We start from the raw sequence: 25,197 nt of genomic DNA on the forward strand, positions 1-25,197 counted from the left end.
GGGCAATGGTGCCATTTTAAGGTCATGTAAGCTACTGCACACTTTGCAATATAAAAATTTATGCTATCCGCTTTTAGCCTAATTATAATATTCTATTTTTGCCTCAAAATAATATTCTCGACACAAAATTCTCCATCACAGTAAGTTATATTACATCATTATAAAATAGCATGATGCCCTTCCGTTCCATTGTTCTTTGTATAGCGGACACTTGTATCATTACTCGATAATGAGCTGATAGATGAGCATTATCGCTATATCTTATCTTAAAACTTACAAAAAAAATTGGCCTTTCAGCAACAAAAGTGCCCTTTTTTTATACTCCTGCCCAGTGCCCATCCAGTCAAAAATTGCTCTGGCGCCCCTGAATATGCGTCTCAAACGCAGCAGATTGTCAGACAAACGTTTTGAAATGCTTGTTTTTCTGCAAGGAAATAACTAATAGGCTGAGCAGCTAATTACAATACAGTCTCAAAACATAATACCTGCTCTTTATTTATAGCTATTGTTAGCCTGAACTTGGTTGAAATATTTTCGTTTTATGAGACGCTGGCAAAAAATAGCGCTAGAAATTAGCGCTGACGCTGACGCCGTCAATTTCTTTAAGAGCTTACGCAGTCCTTTACGCTGCAAAGTTTTTAGGCAATTCGCGCTGACGCTGACGCCGTCAAATTATTTCAATGACGCGTACAACACTGCGTTTAATTAGGTCAGCGTATCATAATCGCCATTGTTGCATTGTGCGGGAATATTTGTTATTCTTCTCTCGTGTTGTCGCTATATGTCAGGGCATCCGTTGGTTAGCCACTGCCTGATGGTGTCGTCATCGATGGAAACTAGCCCTTCCATACCATGAGGTGGTCTGTATAGCCGGCAATCCTTGATAATGTGGGCTGCCGTCTGCATTTCACCACACTTATTGATGGAATATATCCATCTGCGATCACCAGCGCTGTAAGTCTTGTTTGTAATTCCCGACGTTTATTTTAACAAAGTCTTAATCCGAAGTGCTAATATACATCGGCTGGCAATATTGTCGTTTTTATGTCGATTCGATGTTGTCGGACATTGAATCGTTGTTAAAATGGAGAACTAGGTTAGTTGACATCCGAGGGAAAAACATTTTTTGTTCATATTTTGCAAAAATTATGCTTCTTTTAGTACCGGTAATGTCCTTCACATCATTGAAATACTTATTTTATTACCTTGCCGTCATCGTTAACACATGTCGAACGTTGTTTTTCGTTGCTAAAAAGAATTCTAGGGAAGTGGCGAACTTCTTTAAAATCAGCCGCATTGGAGACACTTGTGCGAGTGTCGTTAGATGGTCCCGCAGTACTGGATTACAATCCCCCAATAAAGCAGTTATTGCGTGGTGCAACGATTCTATTGTAGGACGTCGCCCAGGCCCAGACTTCAACAACGCTAAGTGATCATTTTAGCATTGTTGCAAGTTTAATTCTATTTACTTGTGCTATCGTTATTTTTTGTTTGTTTGTTTTTGTTTTATCATCTTTATCCTGCATTGCGGGAAAGCGGACTTGAGCGCTATGCATCGATGTACGCCTTCCGACGTACACCTGACCCACGCTGCAGCCGACTGCAATGTCTGTTTCCGGTTGTCTACTCTACTTATGACTTAAATTTGGTACTACCCATTACTCGAAATCGATCACTGGGTAGAGGCAATTATCGTAAAGTTTCTTGCCCAGAGAAACAACAGCAAGTGCGGGTGGCTGGAGTCGAACATGCAGGCTCTCGACTGCGAGCACGCAGCACGCGAGCACGCGACTCCAAGCACGCAGATTTGGCCGCCGAGAAGGAGCTCCCGGTAGGCCACGATGGCTGCCAAAAAAACGAGTTTTAAGGCCTCTTACCTTTGTTGCAAAATTTTGTGCCGTAAATATTATTTTGAGGCAAAAATGAAAGAATATAATTAAGCTAAAAGCGAATAGCAGAAATTGTTATATTGCAAAATGTGCAGTAACTTACATGACTTTAAAAGGGCACCATTGCCCCCCTGCCCCTTCATCTGCAGAAAAATTGAGGGCAGGGGGGCATCCACCCCCCCCCCTGCCCCCTGCTTCCGGTGCCCCTGGAACCAGCGCCGCGTGATCTTGAGCCGGGCGCGTGACCACTAAGCTAACGGGGCGGACTCAATAATACTTTAATGCTAATTTCTTCCTAAACAGAATGAGTGCTATGGTCAGGCCAAATTGAAGTCATAGGCCTACAACAGATTAGATTTATTAGTTCTTATAAAAATGAATAAATAAGTTCTGGTGCTACTTCTAAGCTTCAATTAATTGATGCTTAGCGACTTTACTAAACTTCCAATTGTTCCTGACGGAACGCAAAAATGAGCCAGGAGAGGCACAATGTTGCTTTTGCAACGTCTCAATTCCATTGTTTAACAATGGCTACAGTAAAAGAAAGACTCCTTTTGACCTTTGTATTGCATGGGGCGCAAATTGGATGTTGAAGACAGTGTAAGTCACAAATTTTAATTTTTACCAACCGATTTTTGCGCCCCTATCAATGTGGCGCCCATGGCTCGAGCCATGCCTGCCATATCCTAGGTACGCTTATACTGATCATGCACGCTATAACCACCGCGTTTTGTCGCTTCTACCTTTTTCTAAAAAGGCATGGAATATAAAATTTTTAGGTGTTACGTTCGTGCTATATTTTAAAACTGATTGTCCTGCTTTGCTATCATACACGCTATGACGTTCGCGTTTTGTCGCTTTTACCTTTTTCTATACCTATGTTATGTTTGTCATTATTATACTGTTTTTTTGTTGTGATGGTCAGAACTAAAAACAAACTAAACTGAACGGCCACAAAAATACGTAGCCTAACGATTGAGTCACTTCGGGTTAGAATTGAGTTCAAAAAAAAAACTTTTGGTGGAATCGAACTCATGTCCAAAAAAAAATTACCTTTCGGTGGAATCGAACTCATGTCCTTGCGAGTATGAGCAAGAAAAGATCACACGCTCCTCTGATTCACTTGGCAAAAACAGTTGAATTTAGAAGTTATATACGCACTTTTTTTCAGCAACAGCGCGCATGCGCAATAAAAGAGACGTAAAGATTAAAAAAAGGCATGGAACGGCTGTATTTACGGCGCCGTAAATGCAGCCACTTCCAATTAAATTACAGGTAGGCCTACTTTATAACTTTGTTATTAGATTGTCAAATCTGAATCGAATGCAGTGTGAGCCCATAATTCGCATTAAGATAGAATTCGGGTAGGTTTAGGATGTAATTTGCGTCAAGGTTTAACATAGGCTAACCAAATTTCATACCACCTGTCAGGATAAGTGACAAGTTGGCAATCTTCTCCTTTTTAACTTCCTGCGAGTACGATGGCTTTACGTCTTATGATGTCATCCTCAGCAATGAAGTCCTTCAAGTAGCTAAAGTGTTCACAGGCCTAATTCGACTAGGAATTTTCACATTTCAGTGTGGCAACTATAAGTTGTAGATCGTATTGACGTTTTGTTGTTTATCTATCAAGAACTCCAAGACTGGTGTAGGCTATCATTGAAATACAGTAGCCTATTATAGCCTACTGACATAATTGTTGTGACCAGTAGTTTAAACAGGATGAGTTGCTCTATGTGCGTCTTTGATAAATAAACAACCATGAATGAATGACTCACACATGCTACCGCTTACCTTCGAAGTTTGTCTTTCGCATACAATAAAAACGGAAGAAGCCAGATAATACCAAAAAATATTAGCATAGCAAAAGTATTTTTGATTGTTCTTGATATGATCATCTTTCTTATTTTAAAACTGCTGGTGGCTTTCCATTCCAATTTCCAGTATTATCTTTGTTTGGGTAGCTCTAGAGCTCTCTTCAGCTTTTACACTCATTTCGAACGATGCTGCTACGCAGTGGTGCCAGCTACCGCTGAATGAATTACTGTAGCCTACTCCATAACTGGCCTTAAAATACCCGCTAAAAAGGATTCTCACCTCTTGAAACGCCTGTTCTGTCGGCCTTCCTGTGCAACTTTTTATACTCGCAATGATTTTCTAGAAACTGAAAATTTTCTCAGTTTAAAATTTTTCTCTTTATTAACTTTCAAATTTTCCAAAATACTAAAGTTCCTTTATCACACATACTGCTGCAACGCTCAGACAGCAAATGAATTTCTCCATTCCAGCTTCGAAAAACCTCAATCGTACTTTCAATCCCTTGTGATGGTGTTTTTCGCCAATATTAAGGTATTTTTAACACTTAACAACAGAACTGTTTTATCGTTAGCGCTGGTGTTTCCGAACTAGACTTCACCGTCCTTTATTGAATGGAACTTCAAGTCATCCCCAATCACAATTTATTTGTCCCCAAGGATTTTAAAATTTATTTGAATCAGAAATAGAATTTTCAACTGGCAACATTGTCATCTGTCACAAGCCAGAGTTGCCAAGTTGGTCTTTGTGGGGACAGCTTTCAGAAATTTGACTTTTTTGAAAGTCAGTTGGCTCCTCAATTTTGGGTTAGGTCTTTGGCCCTTTTTGCCCTTTTTCAAAACCAGTTAGTTCCTTAAATTTTAGTTTTCCCCTTTATAGTTTTTTGGTCCTTGTTTGGTCTTTATCAAAGTATGAGAAATTTTAAGATGATCCTTGAGGTTATTGATCCAAGGCATTTAAAAGTGTTGATTTGTTTGAAAGCCGTATTAATATCGTCTATAATCGAGATTGATATCATGTATTACCAGCCATGGTTTACCCATGCCTTACATAGCCTACTACAATACACTTTAGCGGATATTTATATTAAACTTTATTATAGCAAAGGAAGCTTACACATCACATCTTTTCAGTGTGTTCTTTGCTTCGATAGTTTGGTTTTTTGAACCATAGACAAACAAAACAAAGTTTAACATAATGTATTACATAAATAAATACATCCATTGAGGATAGAGGATCTCCTGACTACGAAGCAGCAGGCCAGCGATTCTCCATCAAGTATCAGTTTAGAGTTCTGTATTTTTTATTAAAAATGGATGGAGAATCAGCAGAGCACTATTTATGGCATATGCATTTCGCATTAGCCTACTAGTATAGAGCATCATTAGTGCCTTATTCAAATAGAATCTATAATTAATTCATTTAATCTATTTGAATAAGGCACTAGTTCTACACTTGTAGAGCGAAATGCATAAAAAATATAACATAATAACTCAAACGCTTTCTACACGTACGTGTGTCCTCATCAGGAATTACTTAAATCTGCAATATACATAAAATGAAAAATTGTACGATAGATTTGACTTTGCACTATAACCAGAGTCACTATATACATAGTCTGGAAAGTCAATGGCAAATCTGCCTGAGGTTGTTGTTTACAGCGCCACCTAGGAGAGCTATGGTTAAATCACAGAATCTGCTTGGAAGGTATGCAAATACAGGCATATTGTCTACTATCAACGGCGAAACTGTGCATGATATTGTGGTTGCAGACTTGTTTTAAACTATTGTAGAATGTTTAGGATGTTAGTTACAGTTATTATCCAGAAAAATTCGTTTGGTCTACTTTTCTGAGGCTTAGTTTAGCATGACTACAAGTAGTTAAAAGATGATGTGAGTTTTCAAATTACTAAGGAATTGATTAGTTTATAGTTTGAAGTAGTGGTCTTTAAAGTTCATAAGTTTCAATGTACCAAGTATATACATCAGCTTACTAATTGAAGGGATTAATTACTAAATATTTGTGAAAGCTTTAAGCTGAAGTAGGCTTGAAATTAGTACCGTAATTGGCAGATGCTACTTAGCCAGCATCATTTCCAAAAACATTGTTTGATCGATTAATTCAGTTGACAGTTATTTTAAAAAGGTCTATAAAGTTGTTTTATTATGTGATACAACAAAACGGTGATAGGTTTCAATCTGTGATACTCAAAATAACCGCTCCCAAAAATAATGTATAAACAAAGAGCATTAGCAAGACAAATTTGAGTACCGGTAAGTATGTAGGTTCAGTAATTTAAAGCAACAATGTCATAAATATTAAAAGTCCTGAGATTTAACTTAAAACTAGTTAGGCTGAAGGAAGATACAGCAGAATCAGATACGGTACCTACCGTAACTTGTTCCATATTTGGGGAACCTGGTTTGCGACATAGCATAATTGGTTATGTAGGCTACAGACTGGAAATTTGATTGAATGGACCAGTTAAGGCAGTTATGCTGACAAAGGTTATGTTTTGTTTATTTCCTTTGTGTTGTAATTTTTTATTAGCATGCCATTTTTTTGTAGGTCATCAGTCTACTTTGAGACTGCTAGCAAACACTGGTTTAATGCAGTAACCGGTTAACCACTACTTTGCTTTGTATCATCTTCTTTTCGCCCTTTTTCACATCACAGAAAACATAGGCTAGCTTATGACTGCTTGAGGTTTCAGTGGCATGGCTGAAGTTTTTCTTGTTGAAGTGGCTACCGTTACTAATTGCTTGTGATCTGCTTGACATATGTTACAAAATACCTATAGGCTATCATAACGTGTCAAAATCAACAACTTGGCATTAGGTTGCATCCCAATTTCTTAACTAATTCACATATTTAAAATGAACTGCCAAGTTGTTGATTTTGACAATTTGAATATTTCAGATATGTTACATTTTAGCATGTTACTTGTGGGCCTGTCATTCCTGATTTTGAAAACAATTTATATGCTTAATACAAATAGAGAATGTTCATAAATACAGTATATAATATATATATATATATATTTCTTACAATGCAGCAATAAGTGTACAAAAAGGTTTACAATTATACAATTCTTAAAAGTCATTAAAATGTTGTCACAATGCTTGGAAGCTCTTCAAGACATGAGTGAAGAACATCTTATATTTTTCGATAAGGTATGTTGAGCTTGACTTCTTTACATGCAAAATACTATTCAACCAAATATAGTTATTACTATCTAAACCTAAAGCTTACTGGTTAACAATTCTCCGCAACAGCATTATCTGTTAACCGGGTTATTATATTGTGATTATTCTTGTATTTTTTTTTGTCTTTTTGCATGTATGGTAATTAATATGGACTTATTGGTGTGATGCAAATAAATTGTAATAATAATATTATCAATATGAAATTTGGAAATCTAACCAATGAAATACTTAACTGCTTCAGGGCCTTCAGGTTGAAAAAGTTAGCTTTCAAAAGCATATTATGCAATATACATGATTATGCTGGTGCTACTTTAGAAGTGCATTAATTCAATAATTTTGAGATACCAGTAATGAACGTTCTTCTTTGGATGCCATTTTTTTGCATACTATATATAGCAATTGAACGTGACTTATTTTACATTACTGGTATGCTAAAGAACAATGGCATCACATGGTCACCTTAGTTCGGAGATATTAATGGCACTTGATGAAGATGGTGCATTAGGCTACTGAATTTATTTGTATTTTACAGTTGAATGAAGATTTGGATGGTGGAAATTCGCCTATGAAGGGGGAATTTTCTTCGAAAAGTGGGGAATTACACTGACATATTGCTCAATGAAATCAACAACCTTAATCTGCCTAATGCATATCATGAGTATTGTAAACTAAATGTAAAGAAAGCTTATTGCCGGACTTGGACTGTGGAAGGTATACAGCAATTCATTAACTGGAACCTCTACGATGGCGCTTTTGAAGAACTTTTCTAGACCCTTGCTATGTTGACATGTATTGCTTTCGCTGTGATGGTCAGAAATAAAAAAAAAAACTGAACTTATAAAAAAAAGTGCTGTATGCGTATGAGGAGTCATATTTTTACTTACCACTGCAAGACTTCTTACATGGTAGAAACAAAACAGCTAAACAATTGCATAAGCCGAACAGTGCACTTCGTAGGCCTAGCACTCCGAAAAGTATAAACAATTCTAAAAGCAAACATTGAAGGGGGATTCCTGTTGTATTTTGTTATCCGTTTTTGATTTGTACAATAAACATCGTAGCATGCTTTTCAAGCTGATTTCACAGCACATTACTTTAATAAAGAATAAAATAGGCTTTCTATTATACCGTAACTTAAATACTGTAAAAAGTACACAGAAGGGTGCCAATGCGGCAATGATGTAGTTGCAGTGAAAGTACAGTAAACCACTTTTATAATCCCCATTCATTCGAATGAACTAAAAAGTATAAGAAACCATGCGGATTAAAATTCTCGTTTATATACCCATACTGTATGTTATATGTGAGGTTTACTGTACCAGAATATACAGTATGCATTGTAGATACGGAGTTCCTTCAATGCAGGTACGGATTCTCAAAGTGCCAATTTCAATCACTGTTTTATGCAGTTTTGAGTAAAGCGCAGTATGCCAGAGTGGTTAGTCTAATGTTCACTCTCAACATTAGATCTCTTCACTGCAGAGTGCTTTACAATATCTAAACTTTTGGCGGTACTGCTAAACATTCGAACTGTAGACGCAGTATCACATGCAACTCTTTGATGCTGTCGACCGAAGTAATGTTCAAGAGGATCCTGCTTTATTCTTGCAAGTATGGTACATAATCTGCGCCAGTAGCAGACGTTTCCCAAATTATTGCTGGTAAGGACGATACGAGAAGAGCATCTGAAGCCTTACTTAGTAGCATATTCTCTCTATTGACATCCCCAACTAAATCTGAAAATCAATGACCTATCATAAATAACATTTAGCAATGTATGTTACAATTAGCACACGTGTTCATTACTAATTAACTAGTGTTAGCGCGTTGGGGCCGAGGCCGAGTGGTTAGCGCGTTGGGCTCGCAGTCGAGAGCTTGCATGTTCGACTTCAGCCACCCGCACTTACTGTTGTTTCTCTGGGCAAGAAACTTTACGATAATTGCCTCTACCTAGTGATCGATTTCGAGTAATGGGTAGTACCAAATTTAAGTCATAAGTAGAGTAGACAACCGGAAACAGACATTGCAGTCGGCTGCAGCGTGGGTCAGGTGTACGTCGAAAAGCGTACACCGATGCATAGCGCTCAAGTCCGCTTTCCCGCAATGCAGGATAAAGATAAACAAACAAACAAACACACTACACAGGGATGCTAGATTAGTGAATCTTCTCAATATACGAGTAAAGTAGCAGTGAGCACCATATGCTTATTGCTTAAATTTAAAAAAAAACATAATATGTGTGACACATTATGTGATTCACTAGGCATAAGCTCTTAATTTTTACTAATGTCAACCATCATGACATACAGCATAAAATTATACTATTTTATTGTGTTGATCTTACCTGATGAAACTGTTTTTCCCACTGTGCTGTTGAAACAGAAAACCTTTTCTTTTCATCACTTGGAACTTTGTACAAGTAACAAAATCCCATATTTGTAGTGTTGTTACATTGTGGTAAACAGCAGTTTATTCCACCCCATTTACGCTTAACTTGGGACATTATCAAACTAAATAATCATAACTAAGATAATTCACAACCCTACATAGAGTACAGCATTTGATTATGAACTGTAATGCTAATAACAACAAAAGATAATTGCTAACAAAGGTAGTGGTTAACCGGTTAATGCATTAGTGTCTGCTAGTAGTCTCAAAGTAGACTAATTGATCTTCAAAGAACGGCATGCTTAAGATAACAGGAAATTACAACACAAAGGAAATAAACAAAACATAACCTTTGTCAGCATAACTGCCTTAACTGGTCTATTCAATCAAATTTCCAGTCTGTACGTAATCAATTAAGATGCTATATATGTCGCAAACCAGGTTCTTCAAATACGGAACACGTTACGGTAGCCTATCTGATTCGTTGGTAAATAAAGCCTGTGCTGATCCGAACCACATACTACACGATTGCGTATCCACTGTCAATGTCCCAATCATACAACGCCTACCATCACGGCGCCCTTTTGTAAGGCATGCTGCAAAACTCCAGCTCGCTGATTTCAGCACGTCAGATGCCTGGTCCGAGGAATTGAGCACTGTGCCAAAAATAAAGTCTCGCCTCGTTCTATTCGATGTCTCTCCTGCCTCTTCACTCCCACTTGGTTCTGAGCTTCAGAGAAGGGAGTGGGTGACACTGAACCGAATAAGAACGGGAGTTGGCCGCTTCAATGCTTGCTTGACACGCTGGGGCATAAGGGACTCTGCTGCTTGTCAGTGCGGTGCGACGGAGCAAACAGCTAACCACATTATCTTTGGGTGTCCCATCTATTCCCCTCCCAATGGAATAACAGGCCTCCGTACACTAGATGACTTGACGAAAAGTTGGCTCCAAGTCCTTCCATTCGGCTGACCATAAACTTTCTGCTTCATACGAACGACGACGATCTGATTCTGCTGTATCTTCCCTCAGCCTAACTAGTTTTAAGTTAAATCTCAGGACTTGTAACCTTTGTGACATTGTTGCTTTAAATTACTGAACCTGCATACTTACCGGTACAGTAGCCTACTCAAAATTGTCTTGCTAATGCTCTTTGTTTACAAATTATTTTTGGGAGTGGCTATTTTGAGTGCCACAGATTGAAACCTATCAACTTTTGTTGTATCTTTATACACTTTTTTTAAATAACTGTCAACTGAATTAGTTGATCAATCAATGTTTTTGAAAATGATGCTGGCTAAGCAGCATCTGCCAATTACGGTACTAATTTCAAGCCTACTTCAACTTAAAGCTTTCACAAATATTTACTAATTAAACCCTTCCATTAGTAAGCTGCTGTATACACTTGATACATTGAAACTTATGAACTTTAAAGACCACTACTTCAAACTATAAACTAATCAATTCCTTAGTAATTTGAAGTCACATCATCTTTTAACTACTTGTAGTCATGCTAAACTAAGCCTCAGAAAAGTAGACCAAACGAATTTTTCTGGATAATAACTGTAACTAACATCCTAAACATTCTACAATAGTTTAAAACAAGTCTGCAACCACAATATCATCAACAGTTTCACTGTTGATAGTAGACAATATGCCTGTATTTGCATACCTTCCAAGCAGATTTTGTGATTTAACCATAGCTCTCCTAGGTGGCGCTGTAAACAACAACCTCAAAACATGACTTTCCAGACTATGTATATAGTGGCTCTGCTATAACTGTAACGACAATCCGTACTGAAAAACACAAACTGAACAAGTGATACACAAATGATTACAAGTAAATTACACGACGGAAACAGATCACATGAGGTGTAAACTACAGACATGTGAGAAACAATTAGAACACACACAAAAGTAACGATGAACCACAGGCGAATGACTGCCAGTTAAGAGACGGATTATTACGTTTGATTCTTAAACCTTCCATGATCTTAATCTGAAATTCAGATCTGCCTCGAGTGGTGATTTTAAATTGGTCGATCGAGACATTGTCAGTGCACGTTTCACAAGAGGCGATGTGATCTTTAATTGCACCTTTGGTTGTTAAGTTTGGGTTTAAGTGCTCCCCGACCCTTGTCAATAAATGTCTAGTTGACATACCAATGTATGTCTGGCTTGCGTTACGCAAACAACTAAATTTATACACAACATTCGAAGAAAGAGCAAAGGGGTTACGGGGTAGGCGACTTCAGTTGAAACTATTGGTGCACTTTAAACGTTTTATGGACTATACAGGATGAATGTCACATGAAAATTTCTTTTTTATAAATTTAGCTAGGTTTTTTGCAAAACTTGTTGAATCTTTTCCTAAAAAGGATACGGTATATAGCCTACTTATAAAATAACTAAAATGTACTCCTTCAGGCGTTTCTTTTGGTTCATCAGCCATGAAGGTGTTTATGACTTTATTGAAAAAAGTGAGAAGGATATCCATTTGAATAAAACATGTTTTTCAATTTCTTTCTGAAACAACTGATCATCAGAACACATCAAACGAGCACGAGATATCAGACACAAGAATAAACCAGATTTACATTTATTAGGACATAGAGCGTTTTAATAGCAATCCAGTGTTCAAGTGCTGGTAGGTTTTCGCCAAATCAAAAGTATCAAAGGTATCAAATCAAAGGTATCAAAAGAATTTTGATCCATTTCAGAATCTAAAAAAGCGATAGTAGGCCTATCATTGAATTTTTCAAGTAAAAATTCGATATTTTTATGCTGCAAGTTTAAGAGGTTTAAAAATTTTCAGCACGATTCATCATCTTCAAAAATGGCAAAAACATCATTGACATAACGTAAATACAGTTTGAGATAAAAATCGCGATAAAATTCAAATATTTGGTTTCGATGTGTGCCAAAAAGAAGTTTGCCAGTGTTGGTCCAATGGGGAACGCATGGTGACGCTATCTGATGAAACAAACTATCGTTGTGCAAGAACATGCTTTCTGTGGCTAAATGTTGAACATTGCCTTATAAAATATTTAACTCTTTTACCTAAAAGTTTAGTTAGCAAAACCAAACCTTGATTGGACGCCTTTTCACAAATAAAGCACAACCAATTTTTAAAACACGTAATTTATCAATCATGCTGCAAATTCGGAAACTGTCGCTGACGCCCAGTTGAGAACCGCTGGGTTATGCAGTGAAATATTCCATAAAAATAGTATCTGCGAAGCGAAGGTAGGGATACCTCAGATAGCTTTTCAAAGTTCTAACATCCTGAAAGGCTACATCACAACAGGATATACAAATTTTAAAGAAATGTATCATTGAAATCTTTCTGCAGTCATAAACGTTTTTTTTTTTAAATAGTAAGGAAATTTAAATTTAAACCAAACGTTCTACCCAAATCTAATTTAAATTTGATGAATTTGGTTACATACAAAACGACCTATGATCACATACACAGTGTGCACCTTGATAAAACAAAAACAATCTTGCGCCACAAATGCCTAAAAAGTGACCAATACAAGATTATATTTGTCAAAAATTTCCGGGGCAAGCCCCCAATACCTCCTATCCAACTTTACTCTTTCGGACATTAAGTTTTGCATAGTCCATTTATCTTATAAATTTTGCTGTACACTATTTAAAGTCTAGTTTTTCCCCAACGTTTTTCCAAGTCCGCTACTGCATTGTCGGCTTATTTAGGCTACTATTTTTAAAACCTTAGAGTTGTTTACTTTTTGCTGAAATAAATGTAATTTTTTTCTCTACATTGAAAGAGTTTGCTGATGTAACCTATATAACTCTTTCTTGTCTTATATTTAAGAGCCATCACTAAACATAGAGTCTCACTATTGGATTTTGGGAGAGCAAACTGGTGGTCACACGACCCTAGCTATACGATACGTGCAATGCGGTCAGTATATCAAAGTTTTTAAACCGAGCAATGCTTTTCTCCGCGTGTTTTAATAAAAAAAAGCAGTTGAACCTATTTTCTGGTGTCTCTTGAACGTCTTTGTTTTATACATACAGAGTATTTTGGATACTTACAAAACTGATAAAAACAATTCATTCTTCTGGCTTTATTCTCACTTCTGGTGGGATCGTCGGTGATAAAACGCCGATAAAAAAGCTTTTATAAAAAATGTAAAATCAATTAAAAAATAAAATAAAGCTTAAAGCGATACAATAAAAGTAAAAGGAACTTCAGCATTAACATCTACAAGTATCTTTTTGATCAAACGTTCTATATATCTTCATCCATTCTTTGTATAATTTATTCAATACTTTTCCTCCAAGATGTGTTGCGGCATAGGGTTTAGGAGCAACAACCATTTCATTTGTTAAACCAAACTCTTGGCGCAAAATCCCCGTAATCCACACATCATCTACGTTCAAGGGCTCTTTGTACTTTGCAAGCTCAAACAGTTGACGCATAACTTTTACACTTGTAGTATACATTCCACCTGGACAAAATTTGGGCCATGTAGTCCATTTGTATACTTTATGTGAAACGTAGTTTTTGTTCTTCTCGTTTCTAAATGGAGATCCCATATCAGACCATAATTGGTACATGCAAACGATCGGATATTCTGGCCATTCTTTTTCAACACTTGTTTTTTTAAATTGATCTACTGCTTTTTGAACTTCTTTTATATTGACAAGAATATCATCGTCCACTGAAGAGTAGTAACAGCTGTCGTAGAGGTTTTCGGTAGCCCATTGCATTCCAGCTAACGTTTTCAATACTACGTTCCTGAACAACATTGATTCAATATAGAGATGTTCAAAAGAAACATGTTTCGAAAACATTTATTGTAATACAAGCATCACATTTCTTGGTTTCGAATCGTTGTCGACTTACAGGGATACTAAAGGAAAAATGTGACTTGGCGATTTTCCACGTTCTTTGTGTTTAACTTGCTACCATAAAACGATTTTCAATAAAATTTTGCCCCTTTGCGATCTGACCATCATTGCGCGCGTGCTTTTGTCAGAGCTTTCAAAACCAGAATGGGCCTGAGCAGCGAAGCGTGCGACTGTACAGTCTACGTAACAAAAGACGAGCAATCAGCTGATCACGCAACAATTGTTACTGCCGGCGATTTAACTGTAGGCTATGTATGTATGTACATCAAAACATCAGATTTCAACGTCAAAACATCAGACAGTTTGCTCAAAACCTCAGATCTGATGTTAAAACATCAGATGTTGTAACGTGGCTTTTGTTATTGCTGTCTTTTGTGACGTATTCTCGAGCTGGGTTTGCACTTTTTGGTCATTTTGAAAAAAATGAAAATAAATGAAACATTGGACTTTGGGCCTTGCCAGCGCCATTAAAAACAATTTTTTTTCGGTAATTTTTTTTTAAATGTATTCTTGAATGTTCAGTTTACGCATTTTAATGCTTAATTCCCGTTTGAAAACTTCATTTAGTATGCCTTTAAAACGAAATCAAAACTCATACAGAAAGACTTAGGCTAAGTTTAAAAACTTACATCAAGAGTTTAAAACAAAATGCTCAGACAGACAAATTAAAACGAATGAAGTATCAAAAAGACTGAAATTATAAACCAATAAAAAGTTACACAAAATAACGAAACGAAGGGCTTGGCTACTACCTTACTACATACACACTTACTGGTATCCATCGTCTTCATTGATCTGCAGTATATCTCCATTTTGTTGATATTCTTCATCGATTAGTGCTTGGGTGATGTTGTCGGCTTTTGCAATTACAAATATGGTTTCAAATATTCCTCCGGCAAAGTATTTTGTCGATGCCCAGGTGCTACGAATCAACTCACGAAGCTTTATATGAGCCGCAGCCGATTTCACGAAAATGACCATTTTCCAACGCAGGTCTAACACGAACACGATGAACAATGGTACAAAAGCTACTCTCAGACAATACTGAAGCATGTAACTTATCATAGGTCCATAGCAAAGAAAAGGTAGTTTGTTGCCATGCCGCCATGTTGCGCACATCATGACAATGCGCATTCTCAGAGCGAATAATGTACAGTCGTACAAGATAAAATTTCGAAATTAAATACTGCAATACAGTGTAAGACAAGTGAAAAATAAATGGAGTAATAAAACAGCTCGTATGTTTCTGCATTTACTTGCGCATTTTTTAAACAAACGTTGTAGCTATTGTTAGAAACTAGTTAGTTTTCAATGCATGGATTGATAATGTTAAAACACGTTTTTTTTAGCTCTCGTGTTTTCACGTTTTTTGTCTTATATATAATGATTTTTTATTTATTTTTATTATTTGCTATCATTTTAAGCATATTTTCAAGAAGCAATGGTTCAATACAATCATCATAAAGATCTGCAAAGTTAAACTAAAAACAAAGGTTATGTTTGTTGAGCAACAGATTACATTAGACTTGTTTCAACTTATTTTATATTTTAAACATTATTTAGAGTTATAAGCCTTGTTACTTAATGCAACAAATAGTGTACCAGCCTCATTTTCTTATCATAAATCAATTTCGCTATCGCAGCACCCTCAGTATGATCATGTCAAGAGCCAAGTAGGCTATGCCAATAGCTCTTGACATGATCATACTGAGGATGCTGTGATAGCGAAATTGATTCATGATAAGAAAATGAGGCTGGTAGGCCTACACTGTTTGTTGCATTGAATAACAAGGCTTAGCCTATAGTGATGATACGAGACAGTCAACCGCTTCAAGTGGACAATTTGTTGGGTTGGTTAACAAAAACAGAAAAGTTTTATGAGTCAATTTTGTGCAAATAGTTTATAAAAAAAATTCCTTTTATCTATATTATACTTTTTGTCGAAAAAATTATTTTCTTTAAGCTCATGAATTTTTATAAAAAAAGCACGATCACAAACAAAGACGACTCATATCTCGGTGCATGACCATGCGGTATAGTTGACTGCAACGTGTTAAGTAAGCGACTAAAAAGAAACACTGGGTTTGGTTTCAAATCTTTTCTTCGGATTGACGAAGTCTTTGACAGGTTATTCTTGAAAGTTTTGCAGCATCACAAATCACTTGTACAGGCTTGGAACTTAGTTTCACTACAGTTTCACTTGTACAATGTACACTTTTGTACAGGCTTTGAACCACTGACGCAGGGCTGGTTATCGAAATTGGCAAAGTAAAGTTTCCATAGTTGTTGTCTGTAAATTAGTCCATCCACAAGGTGCCGCTGAATGGAAAATAGTTTTGAATTGCGTGCAATGAGCAACACTGAAAAAGAATTTTAGCCTATGTATTTATTTCTTACTGTTTGCAACCTCGCAAGATTTACAATTTCTGGATACCAGATCAAGGTCAGGTTCTTTCAAATATTCTATTCTCGGTTGTGGCTCCAGGCATTTAACTTGATGAACAGACTTGTTTGCAATGGAAGAAAGATTGTCATTAACATCATATGTCTCTGTCAAATAATGCTTTGTCAGTAGCCTACATTCATACTTAGTTCTAAGGAATTTTCATCACTGCACATTTTTCTAGAAAACAGTTAAACGCCATATGGCATGAAAACAATGAAATTACAAGCAAAAGCGGCTTTTCTGGTTACCTTGCTCTTGGCTTTGCTTGCTATGCATTACAGTTTAATTTAGGCTATTGTGCAAAATTCAATTTTTTGTGAAATTGAAAACAGGAAATAACCAATCAAGTTGCATTTTAGTAAGCAACAGCAAAACAAATAAACGATATTAAAAAAATACTTAAATTTTATTTTTCTAACCAGTTAAAGCGCTTAATTGGTTTAATTAAAACCGCTTTTAATATGATGTCACATCAAGAACAACTTTAAAAAACACAAAAAGATGTTTACAGCAGGACAACTAATCTGGATGATTGATACAGTTCAGTAACGATAGTTTTGCGTAATGGTTATTGCCTTTGTGCATTCCACCATTCTTTGTGCATTCCACTACATGCACAATTGCCTTTGTGCATGTAGGCCTACACTCAGGGATGGAGGAACCATTTTAAAAGTAGGTGGGCCCGAAGGCGCAGCAGTTAAAGTTAATCAAACTTCTGGGGGGCTTCGCCCCCCAGACCCCCCCATGACATTGCTGCATTCCTAATACTTCAAATCGCTTATACATTGTGTTTTCATGATTGCCTTTTATGCCAACCAGCGAAAAATTTCCATTTTTGGGTCCGATTTGGCCAAATAAATTACAAAATTGTTAAATTGCTCTATAGCGCTGTACAAAATATGGCGATGTACACACAAATAAAAAGGCAATATACACACACAGTTATAATACCAACCTGGGAGAAATAATCTGCAGCATTACACAGTAGGCCGACGTGCATGCACTGCATAGTATGTAATGATATCATTGTTTTAACCTTGGAGAACAATTAGATTGATTTATAGATTACCACACGCAACCACACCCACACGTGCTTCCCATCAACAGTGGGCTCAACAGAAAAGTTTGAAGATTAGATTTCATCATTGAGCTATCAAAGATAACACAGGCAAACAAAAATTTTATTTTTAAAGGCACGGCATGTGAGAGTCATTTTAGGGTATTTCGAGGCCCTGATTCCGAAAATGCACTTTTTTTTCGAATTGGCTCTAGTTTTTAAGCTAGCCTACAGCAAAAACATTTTTTTTTGCAATTTTGAGCCTCTATAGATTTAACATCGTGTCGTTTATTACATAGACAAAACTGAAAGTAATCCTAGGCACATTTCTGAGTTGTATAAACGCCATTTAAAATCAATCACCTTAAATACTGTATATTTGTTGACTTCAACAATATCAGACTTACTAAGCTACTAAGTACAAATAAAATACATACATTGTTTTGCTTAACAAATTAGACGAATAAGCAAAACAAAGCCATCGATGAACAAACGCAATTCTTTATTATGGTAGACTTACTACAGGCCTACTGACTGAGCAACACCCATCAAGGTACGAAGGCCATTTATACCGTATCAATAAAGTAGCTGCTTAAAATTTTATCCTTGTTACGGAAGAATGTAATCTTGGTTCGAAATTCAATTCCTGGTAGTTTCGAAAATTCGAAGAAACTAAGTGCATTTTTGGAATCAGGGCCCTGAAATAGGCCTACTCTGAAATGACTCTCACCTTTTGTGTCAAATTTGTTTTGTTGACCTGTGTAATCAAACTAGTGTGTATCAAATGAGTGAAGAGCTTTTTTTTGGAAATCCTTCTCTAAATTACCGTTTTCACTACCTTTTCAAAGAAATTTGGCTTTCAAAAGTGGGTGGGCCAGGCCCACGCAGAAAATAAAGTAGGTGGGCCCAGGCCCACGAGGCCCACGTGGTTCCTCCATCCCTGCCTACACTTGATTACGTCGTGCCTTCCTGTGGCTGTGAGTAGTTCGTTATCATTGTAGCAGGACTTGGTAACAACTACAGTGATTTGTGACTTGTACAAAGCTCAGACCTCTTTTCCATTCCTTTACGTTTGTGGGTTTCTATAGCTATTCTGCCGTCAGGGGCGTCGAAAGGAGGGGGCGGATGCCCCTGCCCTCAGATTTTCTCTGGATGGGGAAAATGGTGCCTTTTTGAGGTCATATAAGCTACTGCACATTTTGCAATGTAACAATTTCTGCAATTCGCTTTTACCCTAACTATAATTTTTCATTTTTGCCTCAAAATAAATGCGCTCAGACCAGGGATTTAAAAGAATTTCTACGCACGTGAAACAACACGTAGATATTGCAGATGATCAGCAATCAAAGGCAAATGGAATTGAAATTTTTTTTTAATTTTTTGACAAATATTCATCTTATTTCACAAAAACTGTGTATTTCCCAAAGATATGCGTTGCATCTATGCATTATGTAACATAGGCCACTACTCGGGGTTAGCATCTAATTATTACAGTGAATATTGTGATATTGAACTTTTTACGGCAACCGTTATGCTATACTGACATGTATTGAGCACTATAAAGTTTATAGCACCCCCCAAAAGTCCATTTCAGCATTTTCAGAGATTAGAAACATCACCGGTTGAGAAACTCGGAGATGCTTATTTTAATGTTGAATTGTATTTCACTACAACAAACTTGCGTGTGTAGATTAACAGAAACCGCAGTTTGGGCTGTAGTGTAGAGATATGGACCACCCTACAATAGAAGTAAACACCCACCTGGTTTATGTTTTTGCGGCAAGTTTTTTATTTCATTTGCATGTTTTGCTTTTGCACATGGCTTGCCTAGGAGAGTACTTTGTCTGAGCATTTCATTTGACAACCTGTAAAGTATTTTAACAACTTTCAGTAGCGCTTGTAACAGCCTAATTTTTGTTAGGTTAGTCATAGGGGCGGATCCGGCAAGCAGTTCTGGGGAGGAGGCAATTTCAATTAAACACAACAATGTGTAGATTTACATGAATTCGACCTTGCAAAAACACTGTAAATACAGTTACTTTTCTGTATTTTAGAGAGGGCAATCCCCCAAAGGCCTAACTTCCGGGATCCGCCACTAGTTAGTCACAGCGTTCATGCAATAACGATAAATAACAAATGTTTTCAGCTGTCGAGTGTAGTAAAAATTGACAATGATAGGTAGGCTATACGTTTCGTCCATGAGACTGGAGAGTTCTTGACCGCTGCGTTTGTCAGTCAATTGAATTTTTATCATTGTCAAAAGAAAACTACTAAACCAGTTGTCGCCAAAGATGTAGCCTACACTGTGTGTAAGTAGCGATCTTCCTAGCGTCAGTCCAAGGCTGAGTTCTCATGAAAAAACAGCGAGCATTGCGTTTCGCTAACCATTCGGTATTGCCTCCACGGTATCCACTAAGACTAAGTGACTAAGACTAGCCATATATTAGCATTAATAATTAATTGTTGGCAGACTTCAAGGCAGGCGTTGAGGCTGCACTCAGGCGCGAATCTAAGAGTTTTTTTCGGGGGGGGGCCAGAAAATTTGAAAATCAATTAAAAAGAAAGAAAAAGCTAAACAGATATGAACAATGTGAAGAAAGGGGCGTTCTTCCCGGCTATCAGCACAAGGCTGAGCACTCACTAGTACAGCGAGCAGCTGCGATTCGCCAACCATAACGGTGTAGCTTCCACGCTAGCCATTCAGACCATCCAATCAACAATATGTTTCTCGGCAGCCGATTTGTAGCAAGAATTGACAGCGATAGACACGTGTTTCGCCCATGAGGCTGGGCTCATCAGTATCGCACCGTATTCTGCCACAAATTTATTCGACCACCGCTTTACCAGTCAGTTTAACTCTTATCTTTGTGGAAACAAAGAAAGAGCCAACAAAACCAGCAGGCGCCAGGGCAGAGGACATTGTGAAGAAAGGATAAGAGTTAGAAGAAAGGATAAGAGTTTCCACAAAGATAAGAGTTAAACTGACTGGTAAAGCGGTGGTCGAATAAATTTGTGGCAGAATACGGTGCGATACTGATGAGCCCAGCCTCATGGGCGAAACACGTGTCTATCGCTGTCAATTCTTGCTACAAATCGGCTGCCGAGAAACAGATATGAACAATGATACTACGACTGTACGACATATACGATATGCTAGAAAATAGACATTAAAACAACCATTGTCATCAATTGTGATGCCGAGGGACTAATATCAGCTGTTTAGAAGCATATCAAACCATTTGATGCGGAAACATACAATTTTTCACAAAATTTCGGGGGGGCCCGGGCCCCCTGGCCCCCCCCCATAAATCCGCGCCTGGCTGCACTAGTATGGTTTGCGAAAGGTTGCTCGCTGTTCTATATTGAGTACTCAGCTTTGTGTCAATGCCAGGTAGGTCGCTCCTTCTACAGTTCTACGCAATACTACAAAAAAATAGTATTTATTAAACTCGCTTCATGTAGCTTACTGTGGAGCAGTCTGATTGTAAACTGGGAAAATAAGATTAACACTTAAAGATAAACAATTACTGTAAAGTCCATTGCATGCTATATATTTGTGAGTTGTGGAAATTTAAAAACCCAAGATTAATTCTTTTCAAATGATCTCTTGCTTCTCTTCTGCGCTAATATTTTATACTTCGTTGTAAAGTTTAATTACAATTATTCTAAAGTATATTTTAAACACAGTATTTGAGGATTAATAGTGTTGACGGTGGTTCCGGAGGGTACTTTTAGACCCTGCTTGTTCAGTTTAGTTGTTTTTATAGCTGACCATTAAAGCGAAAACAATACACGTCAACATAGCAAAGGTCTAATCATGTTAAGGTTCCGCAGCCTTTTAAGGGAGCCTGGAAAGTTGAAGAAAATGTCGATACTTATTGCTATTGCATGATGCATGCATTTTCATCGAGTCAACTTTATTTTAAAGATTGCGGTATTTTTGTAATTTGAGAAAATCTACCTCGTTTCTCGTTGATTTTATTGCATTGTCCATTATTTTGATGTTTCTTGAGAGGTGTCTTGTTGTTATTTTATTGTTTTAGCGGTATCTTGTTTTCAGTTTTCAAGATGTTATTGGTACCGGCCCATTCAACGGCCCTGTTCATGATAATGTGTTGCCAAATAATGTAAGCACTGTTCGTTGCCATAGAAACAAATCGAAAATGTGTTACCCCTGGAACAGCAACAGAATCATACTGAGACCAAGTTGGTACAAGGAAGTACTGTAACAACTGATCTCGACGTGAAGTTACTCAACCACGTCATGGATGTGACGGTAGCTTTTACATTACAAAACCAATCTGTTGCATCGTTGATGCTAAACTATAACGCTGGAAACGTTTCTGGGAAGTTAAATTTCTAACGTTGCTAGGCTACATTTGAACGACATTGCACCCACATTCCTTCCTGAAATAGAGGCAGTGGTGTTTTAACTTTGTACTCATTGTCACGATGGCAACAGACGTATAAATAATGTGGTTGATACGTTTCTAAGACGCTGTAAACTTATCAGGATCGAACTTATAGTTATGCCATAAATAGTCACGTAACAATAGGTTAAAAAAACGTGGTATTTGCTGGAAAGCTATGTTGTCCTCATATATTATTGCAGACCAATGTTCGACTTCAAAATATGTAGAACCTTTCGATTGCTCGAAAAACTTATTAGCTTTTTCAGTTAGTTTTATGACTTCATTCACGCTTCATTTGTGTTATAATAATCGTAAATCCGTATTGCGTTTGTACTCCGATCGATAAGAATTGTATTGAAAGAATTTACAAAAAAATACAACGCATTTAGTTTTAATGAACATATTCTCATCAGTTGGTGTGTGAGTGGGAATTGTGTTTGCACAACGCGGACAGGAATGCCATGCGACACTTATCGAACCGCGCAGTTGTCCTGGCAGAGCACTTCACGATATGCTTGAATGCGCATCCCATGATGATATACAAGATTTTATTTCATGTGAAAAACTCTCGAGATGTAAATTTCTGAAGATTTTTTCTATGTGTGTCACGTGATGTCACGTGGTGTACTTAGCTATGCCCTCTCTTCACACAAACGGAAAGGTCGGTCACTGAGTTGTCCCTAACTGGGAAATGTTATCAGTTTTTTAATGTTTCAATGGCATCTTTTCCAATGTCGTTACAACCAAAGAAAGTTATTACAGCTTTGGGTGACGTCGCTCGCCTATTTATCTATTGTGGCCACGTGGTTTGTTTATGAAAAAACATGATGAAGATGCACCTATTGTTTTCTCAATCACTATTAACACTCAAGCCATTTTCAAAATAACAATTAAAAATGTAACCTTTAACCTGGTTCTGTTGTGTATTGTGTCTTGCCTGCCTTTGGAACCAAAAAAAACTCTCTCCCGAAAGTATACTAATACTAACTGCTATAGCTCAAAACAGCATTGTTGTATTTGCAAAACGGTACCTCAAACTCTAGTCGTTGCAGAGAGCGCAGAGGGTTTTAACGTTGGCAATTTTAATACGATAAAAAATGACGTTTATTGGCTTGGGATTGAAGATCTGGTACGTTCGCGATATCGGACTTTGACGGTTTTCGCTGTTATAATACTTTTTGCCAATATCATCAAGCGCAATCGTTTTCTCATACCAATTACCAAATTAGTCTACGTACCCTCTATGACGAGTTTACGTCATCCTTGCTACACAGAAAACAAAAATTCAAAGCTATTTGTGAAAATTAAGCCAAGAATATTCTATAAGATACTAGGTCGACCGTGTACTTTCATATGCATAATATGTGACAGGTTAAGAAAGAGTTAACTTCATGTATTAACTAAAACAATAGCTACAGTAAAAGTCTGCTTCGCCAACCTTATGAACTCAATTAAATACCGTATTTCTTTTTGAGTTATGTAACTGACGACTTACGACTTACCAGCCACAATCCTGAGGGGAAGTGCGCCGGTGGTACACGAAAACACAAAGATACAAAAACCATATAATCAAACTTCCAAAAATATATTTGTAAAACTCCGATATTCGTGGCATGATTTCTTTCCAGCGTCATAAAAGCTTCACTCTGCAGCCTTGATCAGAGCAAAGACACAGCCATAGCCAATGCAAAGTTTTTAGCAAGATAGCTAAAAAATTGCTTAAACATGCGCACTTTAGAGAAAAATACGATTTATTTTATGATATTCAGAACATTAAAGCAGTGATTCTCAACGTGGTCCAGGTGGACCACAGGTGATCCACAAGGAAGTTCTGTTGGTCCACAGAGAGTTCTATAAATCTTTGATAAAACGTTCTTCAAAATTGTATCATCTACTACAGTAAATTATGTAAGGACTGCATACAAGTGTAAGAAAATTTAGTATGTATGTTTGTATGTCAGCGTGACGTAATAATCATATTTACTTCGTGATTTTTAATCGATTTTTCTGGAAGATAAGCATAAGCTCAATAGTTTTTGAACTTATTTTAGTAGTTGACGAGTAGGCTATTGAACTGTTCAAGGCATAAGTAAAGTGCTGGCAGGCCTAATCAATAAATAATACGTTACTGTAATTGTTGTGGTGCACGAAGATTGCGCTTCTTTATGGTACAAAGTTTCTTTAGGGAGAGGAGAGCTGTTTGCTGTTTCACTGAATGTTAATTAAATTATTTTATGAATGTCACATGTTATATTTTTTCAAACGCTAAATTAAGTGCTGTATTCTGCAGTACTTTCAAATTAACAAAATGTCAGAAGCTCCTGTTGCTAAGAAAGCAAAACTGACAACTGAGACATTACCAGACATTACCATTTTGTTGAAACAATATGTGCATGATGTTTTGTTAGAATTTGACATTAAAATTATGTGTATTCAAGTAGTTAACGTTGAGTGTGCAAATTAAGAGGGTTTGCTTAATTAGTTAATTACGTATTATTTTATTGAGGACTAAGATTGAACACGCCCTTGAGTTTTCTGACCTATGTGCAATACAGTTTCGAATAGTGGCGTTCATGAGGCGTTAACATAACAAAGTGGTCCATCGGATTTTTTTTTTAAATGTGGTCCATGAGCCAAAAAAGGTTGAGAATCACTGCTTTAAAGGACTCTGAAAAGAAAAAACGATGCTTTATCAGAATAATACCCTTAGCCCATATGATACCTCTCATATTGCAGATTGCCAACTAACAAATTTCGATTTTTTTGCTTTTTGTATCATACTTTGGCTTAGTGTTGTATTAAAATATTTAGTTTTGTTTGTTATTGCAGAAAATAGAGCAAAACTTATAAATTGTGATAATACAAAAGTTTATTTTGCTTTTTTAAATTGGAATCGATCCCAGGCCTACCAGCATTAAACCCGAGGGCGAAACTTCTCGGCCACTAAGCTGGGAATCGTCAGAATAAAATAAACCTAAATGTGGAGAAGTAATTATATTTGAAGAAAAACATATTGTAAATTTGGCTAATCAGAATAATTCATATTAACGAAGGAGCTATAAAGACTTAGGCTGATTTAAAGCTTCTTTGTTAATTTGAATTAT

General features: G+C 36.9%; 1 protein-coding gene and 1 long non-coding RNA gene across 3 annotated transcripts in view; one reads left to right on the top strand and one right to left on the bottom strand.

Annotated features, from left to right (window-relative positions):
- The window catches only part of LOC145782850 (uncharacterized), a 40,092-nt gene that overhangs the window by 11,686 nt on the left and 3,209 nt on the right, over positions 1 to 25,197 (bottom strand). Inside the window, exons 1-4 of one of the 2 annotated variants that reach the window (XM_082594617.1) lie at positions 23,596 to 23,970; positions 19,443 to 19,546; positions 16,576 to 16,728; positions 14,951 to 15,173 (exon numbers count right to left, since the gene is read on the bottom strand). In XM_082594617.1, the coding sequence (XP_082450743.1) occupies positions 14,951 to 15,173; positions 16,576 to 16,728; positions 19,443 to 19,546; positions 23,596 to 23,708 (593 nt within the window). In that variant the 5' untranslated portion in view covers positions 23,709 to 23,970. Of the gene's footprint in view, positions 1 to 14,950; positions 15,174 to 16,575; positions 16,729 to 19,442; positions 19,547 to 23,595; positions 23,971 to 25,197 lie in introns of those variants that run through there. The other variant, XM_082594624.1, reaches the window with a different exon arrangement.
- Positions 6,759 to 7,814, top strand: LOC145773862 (uncharacterized). Its single transcript, XR_014289982.1, has 2 exons — positions 6,759 to 6,878; positions 7,444 to 7,814. It is a non-coding gene; the product is annotated as an uncharacterized LOC145773862 (long non-coding RNA).

Source organism: Aplidium turbinatum, chromosome 1 (genome assembly GCF_918807975.1).
Source record: "Aplidium turbinatum chromosome 1, kaAplTurb1.1, whole genome shotgun sequence".
Taxonomy (NCBI): Eukaryota; Metazoa; Chordata; class Ascidiacea; order Aplousobranchia; family Polyclinidae; genus Aplidium; species Aplidium turbinatum.